This window comes from Phycodurus eques, chromosome 1 (genome assembly GCF_024500275.1).
Source record: "Phycodurus eques isolate BA_2022a chromosome 1, UOR_Pequ_1.1, whole genome shotgun sequence".
NCBI classification, from domain to species: domain Eukaryota; kingdom Metazoa; phylum Chordata; class Actinopteri; order Syngnathiformes; family Syngnathidae; genus Phycodurus; species Phycodurus eques.
In genome coordinates this window covers 15,547,255-15,565,659 of record NC_084525.1, presented here as the reverse complement: position 1 = coordinate 15,565,659, position 18,405 = coordinate 15,547,255, and the positions used below count along the sequence as shown (strand labels likewise).

The window sequence follows — 18,405 nt, the reverse complement described above, 5'->3', positions numbered from 1 at the left end:
AATTGAACAAAAAAACAGGAAAATGAAACTAGCTACACATTGCTGTAGATGACCACAAGTATCCCACCAAAAATCCTCCAATTGTTTGTGATATAAGGTAAATGGATCATAAAGTTCAATAAAACAATCAGGATCATCTCATTAGGTCGATTCAAGGAAAACTGTTAACGATTGTTTGAATGACACTGAATCTATGAAGATAAATATTTCCTAACTTCATCAAGAAAAATGTATTTGGGTTTGGACAAAAGGCAAGATACATAAGAAACATAGCCACATCAAGTATGTTTTCGCCCTTACCCTGCAGCCAGGTGGAGTCGTACTGCTCGGTGCGGATGACGTGGCGGTTGCCAAGACTACGGAAGAAGGCAGAGTCTCTGCTCATAAAGTCTGAAGTAATGCCAGCATACAGTTCTCCATCTAATACAACGTAAGAGAAACACTTAAGCATACATCCACCAAGTCGCTCAATCTCAATTCCAAACCTCACCTAAATTGTGCTTTGGGGAGCTAACTTACCTACAACTGCTGATGCTGTTTTCTGAAAGGGGTCGTATGGACATTTGCCCTTCCCGCATTCAGTCTGGCTGTAGGAGAGTGTCTGGTGTCCTGACTAAGACACAAACAGAGTCATAGGTCACATTCATATAAAAATCAGCTCCCCGAATGAGAGGTGTTTTCTGGAACTGGCTGATCAGTTTTTACCCCCTTATTCATATAACACACACACACACACACACACGCACACACACACACATACAGACACACAACTTTTCCACTTTTCCACATGCTAGTAAATGGCAAATTGGGAGATAGTGTGCTAAGTGAAGGGATTTCAAAATGTGTTAAGTCCAGTCAAAACCCGTCAGCGCCACCAGTTCCACTAAGCACCACATCTGAACACCTGCTCTGATCTTGTATTGCCTTTTATGGGATTAGTTTGTCCCTGACATGCACACGCGCACACACGCACACGCACAGCTTCCTTGACCACACAGTCACACAACTGGAAAGGAACAAAACCTCACAGTTATTCATAATGAGATTCAAACTATTTAGAAAATATATTTCTTTGAACCAAACAGTATAGGTAGACTTAAATAATAAATACTTGTGGATTATGGGATGAGATTTATATTGCACGTGTCAAATAAAAATGGCGCGTACATTTTTTATTTTACAGAAAGTCGAGAGTCGAGCTGTGGTCCATGCGTGGCCATAGGGGCAGACACCACACTCACGCTCCTGATAGGCCTGTGCATAAGGGCCATGGCTGGGAGTCAGAACACACACGTGCAAACACAAACAAGCACACACCCACTGATGGGCGGGCTCACAGCAACATTGTTTTAGACACACAAAATAAAAACCTTCCATTTGTTTACATACAGCTTGTTGCCCAAAATCATCATTGACATCCGCTTGCTGAGTAAGCAGTCACAGCAATTATGCAAACATTATTAAGAACCAAGCAAAACCAACATTTGAGTACTTATAAAGAAATTTCCTGTAAGGAAAGATGAATGGATGGGAGCTCAAGTTACTAAGCTTGGCCAAGCCATAATAATACTACAACTGTGTACGTATTTTCAGTCATACCTGTTGGAAGACGCTGGTAGTTATGAAAGCACACCTGGGGTTGAAGGCCCCTGTGCCACACACGTACAGGTGAGTCTTGTTGAAAGGCTGCAGGACCCGTAGGAAGTTAGCACACTCCGTCTGGACACAGAAAGAGTCACATGAGGTACAAACGTTTGTAGATATTTTCTAAATAAAATTAAGGGTTGGGGATCTGGGAGTCTGGAATAAAAAATAATAGCCAAGTTGAAATCGGTTTGAGCAATTGTTATTGAAATAATCTATTATCATCAAAGAGCATGTGTTTCTCTGTTAGATAAAAATGAAAGATCAAGTGTCAATTCACATGAACAGTGGATTTCAAGCGGGGAGGAGCATCACCTGTTTTTAATTCCCCATAGTGAGTGAGCAGTACAAGAGCTGTTTTCTTTCCTGAATAAATTTGAAATTTTTGTCAGTTTGAATTACGGTTCAGTGAAAAAAGGAGTACCCGACAGCGGGGAGAAGATGAAAAATATCTCAAGTGACTCCTGCCACATATCCATATCTGCATTGATGTGTGTGCAACAAACACAAATACAGACTGCTACGCTGAACTTATGTGTTAGTGTTTTGGGTGTGCTGATTCACCTCTGGATCCTTTCCGGCCATTAGACATTCTTGGACCCGTTCCGGACTGGCAGGCCAATGCAACTGGAGAGGGCGAGAGAGAATGTGAGATTTAACGACCACTTTCACTGCTCACTTTACATTTCACATGACGGGGCTCTGGCAGTGGCAGGTGCATTGTAAGGAGGAGAGTCAGCATAAGTGGAACACTAATCTAGAAGAAAGAGGTCAGGATGAGAAGAGGGAGGGCTCCTCCAGCAGAAACCAGGCTGACTACTAATTAATCTACTGATTGACTGGCTGCGCTGACTAATTCGGTCATTGCAATCACACACAACTTACAATTACTTACCTCAAGTATCACACATGAATCAACACTTCATTGTAAGCATGCATTACCTCGATCAAGGCTTTAATTACCATGCATGTGTTACTGTGATCTAACAGTGGGGCTAATTTACATAATGCCACCCGCACATCAAGTTTCAGGACTTGCCACTGTCTGAAACACTATGACCAAGCCAAAACGTAAGCAGAGCTGCATTATGTTTTGTTGGAACCCCTCATGAGCGTTAGTTAGCTGCATTCGTTTCTGATGAGCGGGACATCTTTGATTGCTCCATGAAGTTGTCAATGTGGCGGCTGAGGCTATCGGTGTTTGCATTAGTCTTTTGCTGCATGCACACATACACACACACACATAAAGTGACACATGTAATTTGGTGACTTGGTGATGAAGCGCTGACACCACAGGAGAAAATACAAATGCAGTCCTTGTGGGTGCTAACATCCACTTCGCAGTTCGCAATCTCTTTTTTAGACTCAGGACTCAACATGTAGGCACCCACTAGCTCCGCATCATAATGAAAGCTGTAGTCATCATTGGCCGAGCAGTAGACGGAGCAGGGTAAGCAGTGGCTCATTTGCATGAGACAGTGTGTGAAAGGTTAACTCATGGATGTAATTGTTTTCTTGGACACAGCAGAGAAAAGAGGGGAATTACATTTCATCTGCTTTTCGGAAAAAAAAAAAAAAAAAGTATAGCATAAGCATTTTGGCCTTAGTGGCAAAATAGTGCCTAATTGTTTTTGTACTCCCAAAAAAACATTTTAGTTTTGCATTCTACTTTTAAAACCTGAAATGGAATCATTGTAACTGAAAATGTCATAAGAATTCTACAAAAGTGATGTCATGACAAGTGAGGGTGCGTTCAGGAAACATTCTTGGATGTCAAGCAATGGCTCCCTGATGTAGTCATTGCAGCACTGCCAGATTCGTAGCCGATTAGATTAGAAACCACAGTCAGCCTTATCTCCACATACCACACACTGGCAGGAACCAGCATGGACCACCGCCAAAGGATTCTCACCCTGCCAAACTGTCATTTAATGGAAATGGACCTCTTTGTGAGGGAGTGACTGTCAATGGACACTGGGAGTGTGTGCCAGCAGACAGCAGAGTTAAACAAGAGCACTCAGAAGGCTTCAACATTTGTCACCAGCTAAGTACACATCTCAAGGCACCAAATCTTTAATTATTATCTGAAATAATTACACACACAAAAAAAAAACCTGATCCGACGAGGTCTAATGAAGATACAGTATAAAGATTTGAACATAGAAATGATCATTTCCATGTGACATTTACATAGCAGCCAAATGATCTCAGAAGTTCTCATATGCTATCAATAGCATTGTCATCAGGTATATAAAATGATTATCAACATAACCAGATTACTGCACATTATTTTTGACAGTATTTTGCACAGCATGAGCATCACACTGCACTTCAAATAATCATTATGGATGCAATATATTATATATATATATAATATAAAGGAATTTAGGCATCCATCCATCCATCCATTTTCTGAGCCGCTTCTCCTCACTGGGTTCGCGGGCGTGCTGGAGCCTATCCCAGCTATCATCGGGCAGGAGGCGGGGTACACCCTGAACTGGTTGCCAGCCAATCGCAGGGCACATACAAACAAACAACCATTCCACTCACGGGCAATTTAGAGTCTCCAATTCATGCATGTTTTTGGGATGTGGGAGGAAACCGGAATCCCCGGAGAAAACTCACGCAGGCACGGGTAGAACATGCAAACTCCACACAGGCGGGGCCGGGGATTGAACCCCGGTCCTCAGAACTGTGAGGCTGACGCTCTAACCAGTCGTCCACCGTGCCGGAATTTAGGCATTTATTTTGTATATTTTTCTGTGCAGTTTCTTGTCAAAGCTTAATGGAATATCCTCTTTTTTCCATTTAATGGAAGAATAATTAGACATCATATAACATTCATACTGATATGTCACCAATTATTAGAGATAAAGGATTTAGTGTTAATTTTTCTTAATCTGTTCATATATGGATTGATATTGTTCTATGATATGATTAATGTGCAGATTTTCATCAAATACTTATTGGAAATATCTTTGGAAGAATACACGTCATAAGTCTAAAACTGTAAATAAAATGCTGCACATAAATGCTCAAATGTGCCAAAATATGTGATTAATTTCACATCTTGTGAAAAGAAGCAGCAATTATTTCACGGAGTCCTAAAAACATTAAAAGGGTGTGTATGTCAGCAAAGAAAATAAACGGTAATGATGAGAATGTAGCACCACAGGGGGGTTTCAATGCCACATGGGAGAGAGAAAAAAAAATACTGCAGACAGGTTGGAACATCTTATAAACAGACTATAAATATGGCACATGACTTTCTAGCCAGCACAGAGCTGAGTTATGTCTCGAATGTGACTATCTATCCTGGGGTTGGCTGCCTGCCTGGCAGAGTGGGTGGCTGGTCAGCTAACTCCTGCCTGTTAGTCTGCCTACCTGCTTGCTTTCTGGTTTGGCCCTCTGCCCGCATGCACGTCTCACTGATCTAAGTATTGATTTTAGGTGACAGTGCACGGCTGTCTCTGTCCTTGCTGTGACCCTGAACACATCCTGACGGGCTGACAGAGCCATCATCACGTCTGTCTGCATGTTAAAGCTCAAGCATAAAACTAAATATTGACATACATACAACTGTCAAGTGGTCTGAAACTGATTTTTTCATTTTAGGCCAAAGTTCATGTTCACTCAGTCTGGCTGTAAATCTCTGATCAATTCATTCCATTACAAACATTTGGTGGCATGGATATTAGTGCAGCGAGCAAGAAAGAGAGAGGGGGAGAGAGAGAGAGAGAGAGAGAGAGAGAGAGAGAGAGAGAGAGAGAGAGAGAGAGACAGAGAGAGGTACTTTGCTATAAAAAGGAAAGAGGATTCACTGACTTTCAAAATGTTGGTGTTACCAGATTCATTTCATTCTACATGCCAAACAACATCTACACATAAGGACAGCTGTTTCTCTGTAATTATTCTCGAGTTTATAACGCTGCTAGTAAAGGGATTATTGAGAAAAACATCTTGTGACACTTTCTAACCAATTAATTTGTGAATAAATCAAAGGTTGGTATTTAAATCCCAGTTAGCCACTAAATTATTCACATTCCAAAACATGTCTGACATTGTTTTATGTGGGAACACTTTTGGGAAGGCTGTTGTTTGCTTGTGCAAAACAAGATCCATAAAGAATTCCAGTGGCTTTGCAGTGGAAGAACTTTACTGGACCTCATCAAACACATTTGGAGTGAACTAAAAAAAGAGATTGTGATACTCTCGGGTCCAACACCAGTCACCTCTGACCACACAAAAATTCCAAACACAGACACATGCCACACAACCTTGTAGAAAATATTTCAGAATGAGTGAAAGCAGTGACAGCTGCAAAGGGAAAATTGTATTTCTTTGAATTTGCACTCCCTGCGTTTGTTAAGACCAGGTGTCCCAATATCTTTGTCCATGTAGTGTAGGAATTTGCTATATGCACAATGTCAATTTAAGAAATACACTGTTGATTACCTAAAAGAGGAAACCAAATGGTCATTCATTATTAGGGGAAACTTCTCATCTTCTTTTGTGTATTCATAATTGCTCTTTAACCAAACAAAAATATATTTTATCCAATTACTTATTCAATAGAATTATCAGAAGGATACTTAATTATTGATTGCAGCACAACCAGATGCCAATTGTCATTTGTAACAGGTCTGTTTAATGTAACTTCAGAAATAAAGTGAGAAAAAGTAAATTGTAGCATAGCATTTTCGTAGAATAACTGAAAACGTACTTTCGATCAGTTTAGAAGATCCAAAAACTAAAGCCACCCCTTGACGACTCGCTTTGAAGGTGCAACATTTTTTATCAACCCTTTTTTTCTTATTAAGGTTTAATGCACTTGTTTTATACATTTTTTTAAGATGAATGTGTATGGATTTAAAAATATATTAAATATATAAATATTATATATCAAATGTATACATATATAATATATTAATTAGACATATAAATGTATAAATTCAAATATAGTATGGCTTTGTTGTTAAAAAGACTTGATATTTCTCAAAACTCAAAGTGTAGGACTTGCATGTCTCGATTTGAGACTTGACTCAGGAATTGAGGGCAAAGACTTCAGACTCGTGACTTCCAAAGCAATGACTTGGTCCCACCTCTGCAGGATGCTCATAATTTAACCAAGTGCTGGCGACCGTATGTTAATTTACTGATGATACTGACTACTTTTGGTGTTGTAGGCGAAGAATTTTGGTGAAACTATCCATGACTGTCCCAAGCTAATGCAAAAGCAGCAGCCGCTGGCGACCAGTGCGCCGCTGAATGATACAGCCTCTCCTCAGTGCAAGACACTTGAAAGCCGGCATGGAGTTTGCTAAAAAACACCTGAAGAACTCCGAGATGGTGAGAAATAAGATTATCTGGTCTAATGAGACCAATATACAATGTTTTGGCCTTAATTCTAAGCGGTATGTGTGGAGAAAATCCGACACTGCTCATCACCTGTTCAATACAGTCCCAACAGTGAAGCATGATGGTGGCAGCATCATGCTCTGGGGGTGTTTTTCAGTTACAGGGACAGGACGACTGGTTGCAATTGAAGGAAAGATGAATGCGGCCAAGTACGGGGATATCCTGGACGGGAAATTTCTCCAGAGTGCTCAGGACCTCAGACTGGGCCGACGGTTCACCTTCCAACAAGACAATGACCCTAAGTACACAGCTAAAACAACGAAGGAGTGGCTTCAGAACAACTCCGTGACTGTTCCTGAATGGCCAAGCCAGAGCCCTGACTTAAACCCAATTGAGCATATCTGGAGAGACCTGAAAATGGCTGTCCACCAATGTTCACCATCTAACCTGACAGAACTGGAGAGGGTCTGCAAGGAGGAATGGCAGAGGATCCCCAAATCCAGGTGTGCAAAACTTGTTGCATCATTCTCAAAAAGACTCATGGCTGTATTAGCTCAAAAGGGTGCTTCTACTAAACTACTACTACTGAGCAAAGGGTCGGAATACTTATGGCTGTGTGATATTTCAGTTTTAATTTTTTAATAAATCTGCAAAACTTTCAACAATTCAGTTTGTTTCTGTCATTATGCGGTGCTGTGTGTACATTAATGAGGAAAAAATGAAAAGTTACTTTAGCAAATGGCTGCAATATAACAGAGTGACAAATTTAAGGGGGTCTGAATACTTTCCGTACCCACTGTACTTCCTTGACACCAATTACTACTGTTGGCAAAGGATAATGTTTTATCAAACATTAACATTACTGCAATCAAACATGTATAAGAGCCAAGCTAGAGGGACAGAGATGTGGAAAATACAAGAATTCCTCACCCGATATATTTTTTACGAGTGCCTGTATGTGGAATGAGGAAACAAGAATTTATGAAGATGCAAGCAGAGGACAATGAAAACTGAGGGAAAAAAAGTATTAGCCAAAGCGGTGTGTTTTACATATCACCACTCCTTCCAAACCCTGACTCATAAGAATGTTTAAATCTGTGGTCAGTATGCATGTTAGTGAATGCATCATCATACTTAGCATTGCTAACACCTACCTTGCGGGGGTTCTGTGTAATGTCATCCATGCTGGTTGACAGCAGGTTATCTTTCATGGCCACATATAGATGCATCATATCGTCATCAGGCAGCAGGGAGTACAGGTCTCCCGCCTCCAGGGGCAGCGTTAGCAGCCGTCCATTCTGGATCAGTTCTGTTGAGGAAAGGACCACTTGGACATCAAGGGTCATGACGCAGATGACTGAAGAGGTTTTGCTCGTTACCATTGTTGAGTCAGTCAGTCAAAGGCATTCACACGTTCTCAGTAGAACACGAATTAAGTAATAAATCTCGGTGAACCTGAACTAGGTACCCGGTACTCTCTGCAGTTTAGTAAATTATTTCAGGAAATATGGTTTACGTTAAATTATGAACCAATTTTCCATCCATCCATTCCCGACACCAATTATCCTATTCAGGTAAGGAAAATGTTTTATCAAAAGCTCATCGGCAAGACCCAAAGATGCAATGGGATATGTCTAATTACCGTAGTAAATAAATAAGGTACTGTCTCATCAACAAGTTCAGTCAAGTGGGGGCCCTTCTCAATTTGCACCAAGCAGTAAAATTCAGCTAAGTTCAGCATGTATGCAATTTTTTTGCATTTTCTTTGTTAAAGGTTGTGAGGGGTACTGAAATATCTCTTGCTGATCACAGTGGTACAGTACTTCAAACATCTGTGCAGGAGCTAGACACACTGCAGTCCATTGATTAGAAAATTGATACGTTCCTCCTCTTTGATGAAATGGCAACATACACTGTCATACCGCAAGGATTCCACATTATTTAGATAGTTGATACAGCGGCTGTCTACCCGTCCCGATCAGATGAGGGTTTATAGATCCAAACTGTACAGTATAATGGCAAGCTGAACTAAACTGCCCTACTTGGTGGAAACATTTTGTCAACTACAATTCTATGTACGGAATGCAAGTTTGTGCCTCAGAGCAGATAGAAGGCATGTGGAAAGGAATGAGCCAGGAAAAGTGGAGAGATTGACAGAGATTGATCAGTCGGACGTATCAGAGATGGTGGAAAAGGAAATTAGGTGAGAGCTCAGAAAGAAAGAAAAACAATTACACATTAGAAATGAAATGCAGGAATGGATTTTAGGCATGTAGTGACAGGTAGTTTTAATTATTATTTTTCACTATCTATTTCCTCAAGGAACTTCTGCGGGGACATCATATAATGTTGGCGGTGAAATGAAGCTATTACAGTGGATTCCTAGAGAAGCACAATATAATTTTGAGGGATGCAATTTGTACAAAAGAAAAGTTCCCTTAATGAAATAATTTTCCATTCCATAATGTCAGAAGCGGCGGCACGGTGGCCGACTGGTTAGAGCGTCAGCCTCACAGTTCTGAGGACCCGGGTTCAATCCCTGGCCCCGCCTGTGTGGAGTTTGCATGTTCTCCCCGTGCCTGTGTGGGTTTTCTCCGGGCTCTCCGGTTTCCTCCCACATCCCAAAAACATGCATTAATTGGAGACTCTAAATTGCCCGTAGGCATGACTGTGAGTGCGAATGGTTGTTTGTTCCTATGTGCCCTGTGATTGGCTGGCAACCAGTTCAGGGTGTACCCCGCCTCCTGCCCGATGACAGCTGGGATAGGCTCCAGCACCCCCGCGACCCTAGTGAGGAGAAGCGGCTCAGAAAATGGATGGATGGATGGATAATGTCAGAAGCAGTGTTGCCATAAAATCATTGGGTACACCTTTGTTTTTCTCAATCGCATTTGAAAAGACAACTCCAATGTCCAATGTCCCCCTCACAGACAACCTGGGCTTGTTTGGAGATGGACATCCATAGGGCACTTAATGTTTGTATCATGGCGAAAGTGTGACCCTTAAATTGATTGTGCTATTGTGCTTCAAATGTTTGTATGATGGGAAAGTTTTTTTTTTCTCAAATCTGAACCAAATTGGAAAACAACCAGCATCCCATAACAGATCGCGTTTGCAATGTAGGAAGGAAATTGCTGTAGTTTACAGCAAAGAAAGAAAGAAAATACATTTAGTTATCATTTGCAGGTTTTATGTCCACATATTTTCTGCACTGTCCAAACTATTTCTTTTCACAACTGTTACTGTTATCAAAACAAAAACATGAACCTCACTGAGTCTTGAATTGTTGTTTTTGTCTGGTTCCTTGCCAAATCAATCACAGTGTCTAATATGGCGGAATGACAGACTTCCACAATGCAGTCCAATTAAGCAGCTACAAGCTGCGAGCCCATGTGGATTTGTTTACTCTTCCTCGCTGCGATGTAATTTTGTCACTCACAGAAGCAATAATCAGAAATTGCGGGGGTCAGCCATTTTCTTTCGGACCTTGTGTGTTTGAACCAAGCTTGGGAAATGGTCATTGTCTTTAATGATTAAATTATAATGTTAAAAAAAAGTGTAAACCCTTTTTTGTCATTGTACTCATAAACGTGAGTGAAATGCAGTGCCACATAGGTCAAGAGGAGCAGACGGAGGAGGAAGACGCAAAGCGAGAAGGGAAGAAGAAAAAAATGGATGGGCTGACACAGAGAAAAGCGACAGCGAGATGAAAACGGTCAGATAGTTGTGAGGCCGTTACGATATGAGAATGAGTGAAATGGGCGGGTGAAGGGGAGAGGAACAATGGAGAGAAAGCAATCTTGATGGAAGAAATGATGAAAAAGTGATGGATGCCGATGATCTGGGTGGATAGGAATGGGAGACGACAGGAGGTGATTGTGGAGGAGATAGCAGCGATGGGCATGATGGGCATAGAGCGGGATTGAGGAGGAAGTGGGACCACGTAGATACAGCCAAAGAGCAAATGTGTTAGGATAATGTGTAATACAGCATGTGCATGGACGAAACTAATAACAGAGGACAAAGTGATGCATAGAGAGGTGGATTGAATAGGATAGGAGTAGATGATGATAAAGGCTGATAAAGAAATAACAAAAGTGAGGGAGGATGATTGGATGATAAAGCATGACTGGATGAATGACAGGTGGGGGAGGACAAGGAATTTTGGGGTGACAATGCGAGAACAGACAACACCAAATTGAGAGAAAGAAAGAAAGAAAGAGAAAAATTATAAACGGGAAGTAACTATGAAAAATTAATAAGAAAAGAAGTGAAATGTTTTTTTAAAATGAAGTAGAAGCGTTCTCAGAATAGATCCACTGAAGTTGAACGGTTAACAAAAGTTACAAAATAAATAAATAAACATTCGTGGAGTGCTGTATTTGTGTTGTCGTCTGCCCGTATGCCATATACTTTCATACAAGCACCCTTTATCCATCCATCCATCCATTTTCTGAGCCGGTTCTCCTCACTAGGGTCACGGGCGTGCTGGAGCCTATCCCAGCTACCATCGGGCAGTACACCCTGAACTGGTCGCCAGCCAATCGCAGGACACATACAAACAAACAACCATTCGCACTCACATTCACACCTACGGGCAATTTAGAGTTGTCAATGAACCTACCATGCATGTTTTTAGGATGTGGGAGGAAACCGGAGTGCCCTGAGAATACCCACGCAGGCATGGGGAGAACATGCAAACTCCACACAGGCGGGGCCGGGGATTGAACCCCGGTCCTCAGAACTGTGAGGCAGATGCTCTAACTAGTCATCCATCGTGCCGCAAGAACCCTTTAATTAAACTCAAGTACCATTTCCTCCATTGATGTGTTGCATTTGGTCAGATGTGAACTTAAATGGTCTGAAGCCACCTCAAAAGAGTACGGTTCCAAATTAACTCTGGTTCTATTCGGCTGTCAGTCTCCTGTTTACATTTTTCCAACCAATAAAAGACAAGAGCATGAAGCTGACAGGGAAGTTGAAGTACAGGTATGAAAGCATACTAAAAAACAAACAACCAAAAACAGCATCTATCACCGTTGGTTGGTGGAGGTAAAAATACAAATAAATAAATAAATATGGGCAGGGATTATTTTTATTCTATTTTTAAACCGTTATTGTGTTGTCCCAGCCTGAGAATGATGCTGATGAAAAATGAGTTGTGACGGAAGTGGCGAGATATACTAATCCGGAAAAAAAAATAAAATGAAATCAAAGATGACAGTGAAAATGGAGCAATAAAGAAAACAAGATAGCAGATGTTTTGCTTGAGCTCAGTTTTATGCTGTTTTCTGTTTCATTAAACCCAGTGGGTGAATCAGTAGCATGAAGAATGGGACTGCGATTCTTGTTTTGTTCACTTTGGACATAGAATTGTATCAAACATAAAACACTGTTCAGTTTGCAAGGCAACCCACAAAGTACTTCGACTAAGATGGATGGAAATGTCTATTTTTGTCCCGAACAGTGTCGATCTTATTGAATCTGTAATTAAAAGGATTTTTTTCAGCAAAAAAAACAAAATATTATTCTCCACTGAAGAAAAAAAAATGTCTAAAAAGGCCCTTTGTTGCAATGTTAACCAAATGATCCACACCCAATATGGTGTTTTGAATACTGTATTCCCACTAACCCATACTTAGAAAATATTTCAGTAGCATTTTCGTAATCCCACAAACAAATGGTAATGAAAACATAACCACTTTGTAAATGGTAATAAATCATAACCTTGTAATGGGATTGGATTCTCACCCAAAATGAATAACTGCTAAAACAGGCCTTCTAAATGGGAGACATTTTGTCATGACACAAAATAAACAGAGGTGGAACATTTAGTCCAGTTAGTGAGTCAGCATGTTCAACACCTAAAGCCAAAAATTTAGGGACTGCTTCGTGGCAAAAAAACATGTTTTTGCAATCAAATGTCAATTTTGCAAAGGTTTGGTGGTGCTTTCAGAAGGTTTGTCAGTTGGACTGTAAATTTAGATTTTTTTTTCATGGGTTATACTAACTATAGAAAAAGCCTAAGTACACCTTCATGTTTCCACTTGAGATCACTTATGAAAGGTAGCCTGCTCCCAGGGAACCATACTAGATCTGCATATACAAGCATCCAGGAAGTCATCTGAATTACAGTTGTGCAAGCCGCAAGAGCAGCATGACCTTGCTTCGTTCAATATAAAAGCTCAGCTTAATAGAACCTGAAACCACCTCTGCAGTGGAAACATCAACAGCATCCCAAAGCCAGTTGCAGATCACACCATCAAAATCCTAAAAATGGAATGTCTAGTGATGCTATGCATCACAGAGAATGGCTTTGGTAACATACACGAATGTATAGAAATACAGTGGACTCCCTAAATGTAATACCCCTGAGATAATTTAAATAAGAATTGTAATTGTAATTGTAAAAATAAGATTTCTGGGGGGGAAAATCTGGCTCTCAAAACTTAAAATCTGACTTGAGAGATCAATGTTGGGCTTGCATAAGGTAAGGAAGATTGTAAGTAAGTAAAATCACCTTAGTAATACTGTCTGCTGTCATTATTTTGATAAAAGACAGGGTTTTTGTATTGATGTTTTACTATTAAAGGTTCTTACACACTTCACTTGGTTTCCCAGCGCCCACCTTGGGGTAGGGTGCAAGATGGCGCAGGGATGGCGGTAGCATGGCACGAACTTGCCCATATTTGGCGCTGGTTGCTAAGTGACCGAACATGAAGTAGCCTGGTGACGTCCTGCTGGTTTGGATGTCAAGAAGGCTGCAGTTCTGCAATATGTATTTGCCACTGTTACAGCAGCAAGCCCTGGCTTTGCTTACGTATAATGAGGAGGACACGATACAAGTAAAGCATGGCTATGATATATTTTATTTTTCGCTAACATTTTTACTGTGGTACTGTAAGTAGTGGAGCTTTTGCTTTTCGTTGTGCTAAGTGCAATGTCTAAAAAAGTTTTTAAGCGTGATTATCTTATGTTTACTCTTGAATGACAGTTAAGAACCTTAAACTGTTACACAATACATCTCTATAGTTAAAGGTTTCATTATGGTGACCCAACAACACATTATTTCTTGTGTAAAATTGTTTCGAAATCCGAACAGCTAGACTAGCGTTTGGTAACAAATTATGTTTGAACTTAGAGATTGCACTGCATTCAGACAATCAAAAATACAGAATATTATAGATCACAGATATACTGCGAAGCTATACTATTTATACAAACCTATAAATGTGTTTACAAATGATATACTGAAACATACAAATGTGTGTACATTCGGTAGACTGGCTGGTTTTGTCTGTGTCTAAGCTCTTTCCTCTGACATGAACCAATCCATAGTTATTTTTATATATTGACATTAATATCGACATACTGAGATACAAATGTATATATTTAGAAATTCAAATGCATCTAAATTAGACAAATCCTTCAGATTTCAGACATGCTATTCGTGTCACAGTCATTAACCATTCATGAATACATTTAGATCTCAGTGTCTGAAACAAGCCAAATGTGTCTGACTAGTTCCAATCCGTCTGGCCCTCTTTATCCTAAACAAACACAGATTCTTGTCAACAATTTAGCCTGGTCAAATGCCTCCCATCTTGAGCTCACCACCATGAATGGCTCTTATTCAGAATGAAAAAAACAACACATTCTTTCCTCCACCCTGCACACACACAAACACACACACACGAGCGCACACGCTACTGACTCAGTCGTGAAACCACCAGCTGCACCCGCCCCACCCTTACTCTCGGGAAAGTTGCCGTGGTAACAGCAGCTATGCCGGGATAATTTGTGAGCGGGTGTGAGTGCTGGGTCGAAGGGTGTCTCTTGGCCTTGAGGCCCCCCCACACCGCTACCTTCCCAACCCTTAAATCCAAATGCACACACTCCCATGCATGAGTTGAAGGATTTGACCCACGACATCGCCCATCAACACTGTATCGAAAATTGAGTGTGCTAACGAAACATCAACATTACGGTTTAAAAGGTAAACTGCTGGGTATTTAACTATCATTGATCAACTATGTAGGGAAATGAATGGTCAATTCATCAATAGCTATGTTTTAAATGGGATATGAGAATCTCTCTGATCGTTCTGAGATGCTATTTCAATGGGATTGTGGTACTGAGTAGAATAATGCTGCCTGGAGATGTCTCCATCAATGAGGTCTAGGTGGATGTAGCTCCACTTCCCATAGTTGATGTCGTTCTATTCTTCTTTGACTGGAAATTGGCCTTTCATGATTTTGGCTGTGTGGTGAACTGGAGCACTGGGAGAAAACCCATGCAGGCATGGTGAGAAGACAGTAAGCTGTTAGATTCCTAAATAATAGTACATACAAACTAACTCAGCAATCACAGTGTGGCAGACCTCCAAACAAATATGCCCACTGAGTGCAGCCATTCTTATCAGCTTCACATTGACAGCAGGGTCAATGAGGATCATGACCTCTGATCCAAGCCAATTGTCCTCTGACCCCTGTCACTCTGAATCAAAGCTCGGATATAAAGGAACAGACGCACCGAGACATAATCCTAAAGGCCATCGCCCATTAGGATATGCAAGAACACAAAGGCAGACATACACAGTGGGAAATGCATGAATGGCCACTTTATATTAGTTCAAGTGTCCATGTCCATACAGTATGCACCTCAATGAGTGTCCACTTGATGTCCGTGTGTGTTTATTTCACTTTAGGTGGTCAATATTTCTATCCGCGGTGAACATTAGATTAAAGGCTACTGGTCATGGGAACTCTGATGGGCCTCATGGGCCTCAACGTGATTAGAGCAAATGTGTGGCGTGTGATACAGCTAAGAGCATTCCTTCACACGCACACACACACACACATATACATGCGCATACAGCAACACAAACTTTTTTTATTCCTAAGGTAATGTTTTCTTTGTATTCAATAACATTTTAATTGACTAAAAATATATGACACAATAAGAAACGGTTTTCAAAAGGTTAACAAATAGATATTTGTGTCAACTTAAACAACAACATTCAATCAAAACATGTTCATATTCCATCAGGCCATCACATTTATAGTACAAAGTACAGTCAGATAGGATAATGATTTTAAGCTACTTTTTAGTTGACAATATTGACAAGGCTCTAGGTCAAGAATTCACATATTTAAGCTTTTAAAGGACTCTGTCGACTCAAGCACTTTAAATGTCACAAACATATTTGCGATATATAATACAATACTATAGAACTATAAATAATTGTATATAGTTAATTTTGTTTCTGTTTTACGCACATTACCCTAAACTATCATTACCCAAAAGTAAAAATTCTAAATTGTTATATTATAATAAACAAGCAGAATCTATTCCTTGACTGTATCTGAGGAAGAAATAAAGGCCATAAAAGTTTGATAAACAGCCTCACTATACATTTGATTAATTGATTCTATATCTTTTCAAAGACATGCCAGCCTTGCTCATACCAGAAGACATTAATGTTCATTCTGGTTTCGTGCTGGTTACATTTTTTTCTTCAGTGATAAGCAGTCGTTTTTTTCCAGAATTTGTGCAAAACCATGCTCTTTGCACAATTCTAACATTTATTTAAAAAAAGTAAACTTTCCATCCCAAGCAACGCAGTCTCACTTCTTTCATCATGTCATTAGTCTAACGTTCTGATGCGCTGACATCACTCAATGTATTGTGAATCAGCATTATCGTTATGCCAAGCATTTTGGTCCTGAGAAAAGTTCAGTGTCATTATTGCAGAAATACAGTAAAAAAGTACTTAAATTGTTTTTTTTCTGTAGTTGATTAACTATAATTAACGTTAAATCCCTAATCGATATTTATTGGGAAGAAATTCTGTTTTTCCTTACGCCTTATAAAAATGATTTGGTGTTCAGGGCGTCTCGGAGGCTCCACAATGTTTCATTTATATGGTACTTTCACATGACACATTGTAGTCCTGCCATTGAGACCGAGAACAAACACATTTGCACTTGAAACCTCAAATGACACTCCCGGTTTGAGTTTATCTGCCTTTTTGTCATGCAGTTGTGCTGAAAAAGAAACATTGTCACGCTCCAAGATTCTACAAAATGACACAATGGTTTCAATTAAACCTCGACACTGTGAGGTCCGTGACTAGATCGCACACTTGACTAAGCTCCACCAGATAAACCTGGCAAGGTTCTGCCGCTCACACATGGCATTGAGTGATAGGCGCGGCCAGAAAGTCGCACAATCACCTGTCTACCAAATACACAATCATTCAGACCCATGTTTGTACCATCTCTAGATTCAGTTTACCTTCTTTCGTGACATATAACTAAGACAAATTGATTACAGGCTAATCAAAAGGAAATATCATCATTTTAAGATCTAGAGGACATGGTTGAAATTCAAGGGTTCATTTAGATAAATATAAGGAAAGAACTCTGATGGTAAAGCCACTTCTTGTTGATAGGTAACAAGGTCCTACAATTTAGAAATTAACCAATATGGCTGAAAAAAAATATTCCTAAACAGTTGCACAAAAACTTAGAAGTCATACCATCGTCATGCACAACATCAACTCGCTGCTCGTCAAAGTTGAGGTACAGTGGGTTTTTGGTTTTACATTTAATAATACAATTGGGTAGCATATTAGTCTCAAATGGTAGATTTCAGAAAGCAACTCAAAAATACATTTAAAAAGATGTAACGCATATGATAATGATGTACTTTAATTTGGAAATTTTACTTACTAAGGCAAAACTGGAAAAGTCTCCTGTCTTCACTACAATATTGTACTGATATTCAACAGCAAATCCTTTTAACATTTGGATTTTTGTGCAAAGCTGTTTCACTGTGAAATTTAAGTGACATACACGTGCAGTATACTACAGCATGCGCAAGCATATAGTCAGATAAACAGTATACCTAAAGGAGCTTTTAAGGATCCCCATTCTGAGACCATGTCCACATGTAGATGATTATTTTTTCAAAGATATATTTTCCTCGCTCTGTGGTTAAAAAAAAGAAAAGAAAATCCTACATCCACAGACATGAAATCACATCTGCAGTCTTTAAAGCTTCAACACCAAGTTCACCAATAATTTCCCTTTCACGTGTCTTTGTACAAATACACTGTATGGACAAGTATTTGGACAGTTGGTGCTGTCCATTTAACGTCTTCTCTCTTATGGGTAAAAATTCCACAAGATGTTGGGGTGTGTCCCTGGGAATGTTTGTCACAGGTTACGGATGTTGGACCTGAGAGCGAGCCTGCTCTCTGTTCCAGTTTGACGGGATTCAAGGTCAGGGGTGAAATCACGTTTTATCTCATCCAAGCATGTTTCAAATGTAAAACAAAAAAATATTATAAAAAGATAAATACATTACACACTTTTTTTTAACTGATGTTCATGTGTTTCT

The 18,405-nt window shown here is 40.0% G+C and overlaps 1 protein-coding gene across 2 annotated transcripts in view; it reads right to left on the bottom strand.

Moving 5' to 3' along the window:
* The window catches only part of sema3h (sema domain, immunoglobulin domain (Ig), short basic domain, secreted, (semaphorin) 3H), a 64,923-nt gene that overhangs the window by 32,099 nt on the left and 14,419 nt on the right, over positions 1-18,405 (bottom strand). The window contains exons 1-6 of one of the 2 annotated variants that reach the window (XM_061680151.1): positions 8,157-8,178; positions 7,933-7,954; positions 2,209-2,271; positions 1,600-1,719; positions 520-613; positions 301-420 (exon numbers count right to left, since the gene is read on the bottom strand). In XM_061680151.1, the coding sequence (XP_061536135.1) occupies positions 301-420; positions 520-613; positions 1,600-1,719; positions 2,209-2,229 (355 nt within the window). In that variant the 5' untranslated portion in view covers positions 2,230-2,271; positions 7,933-7,954; positions 8,157-8,178. Of the gene's footprint in view, positions 1-300; positions 421-519; positions 614-1,599; positions 1,720-2,208; positions 2,272-7,932; positions 7,955-8,156; positions 8,312-18,405 lie in introns of those variants that run through there. The other variant, XM_061680141.1, reaches the window with a different exon arrangement.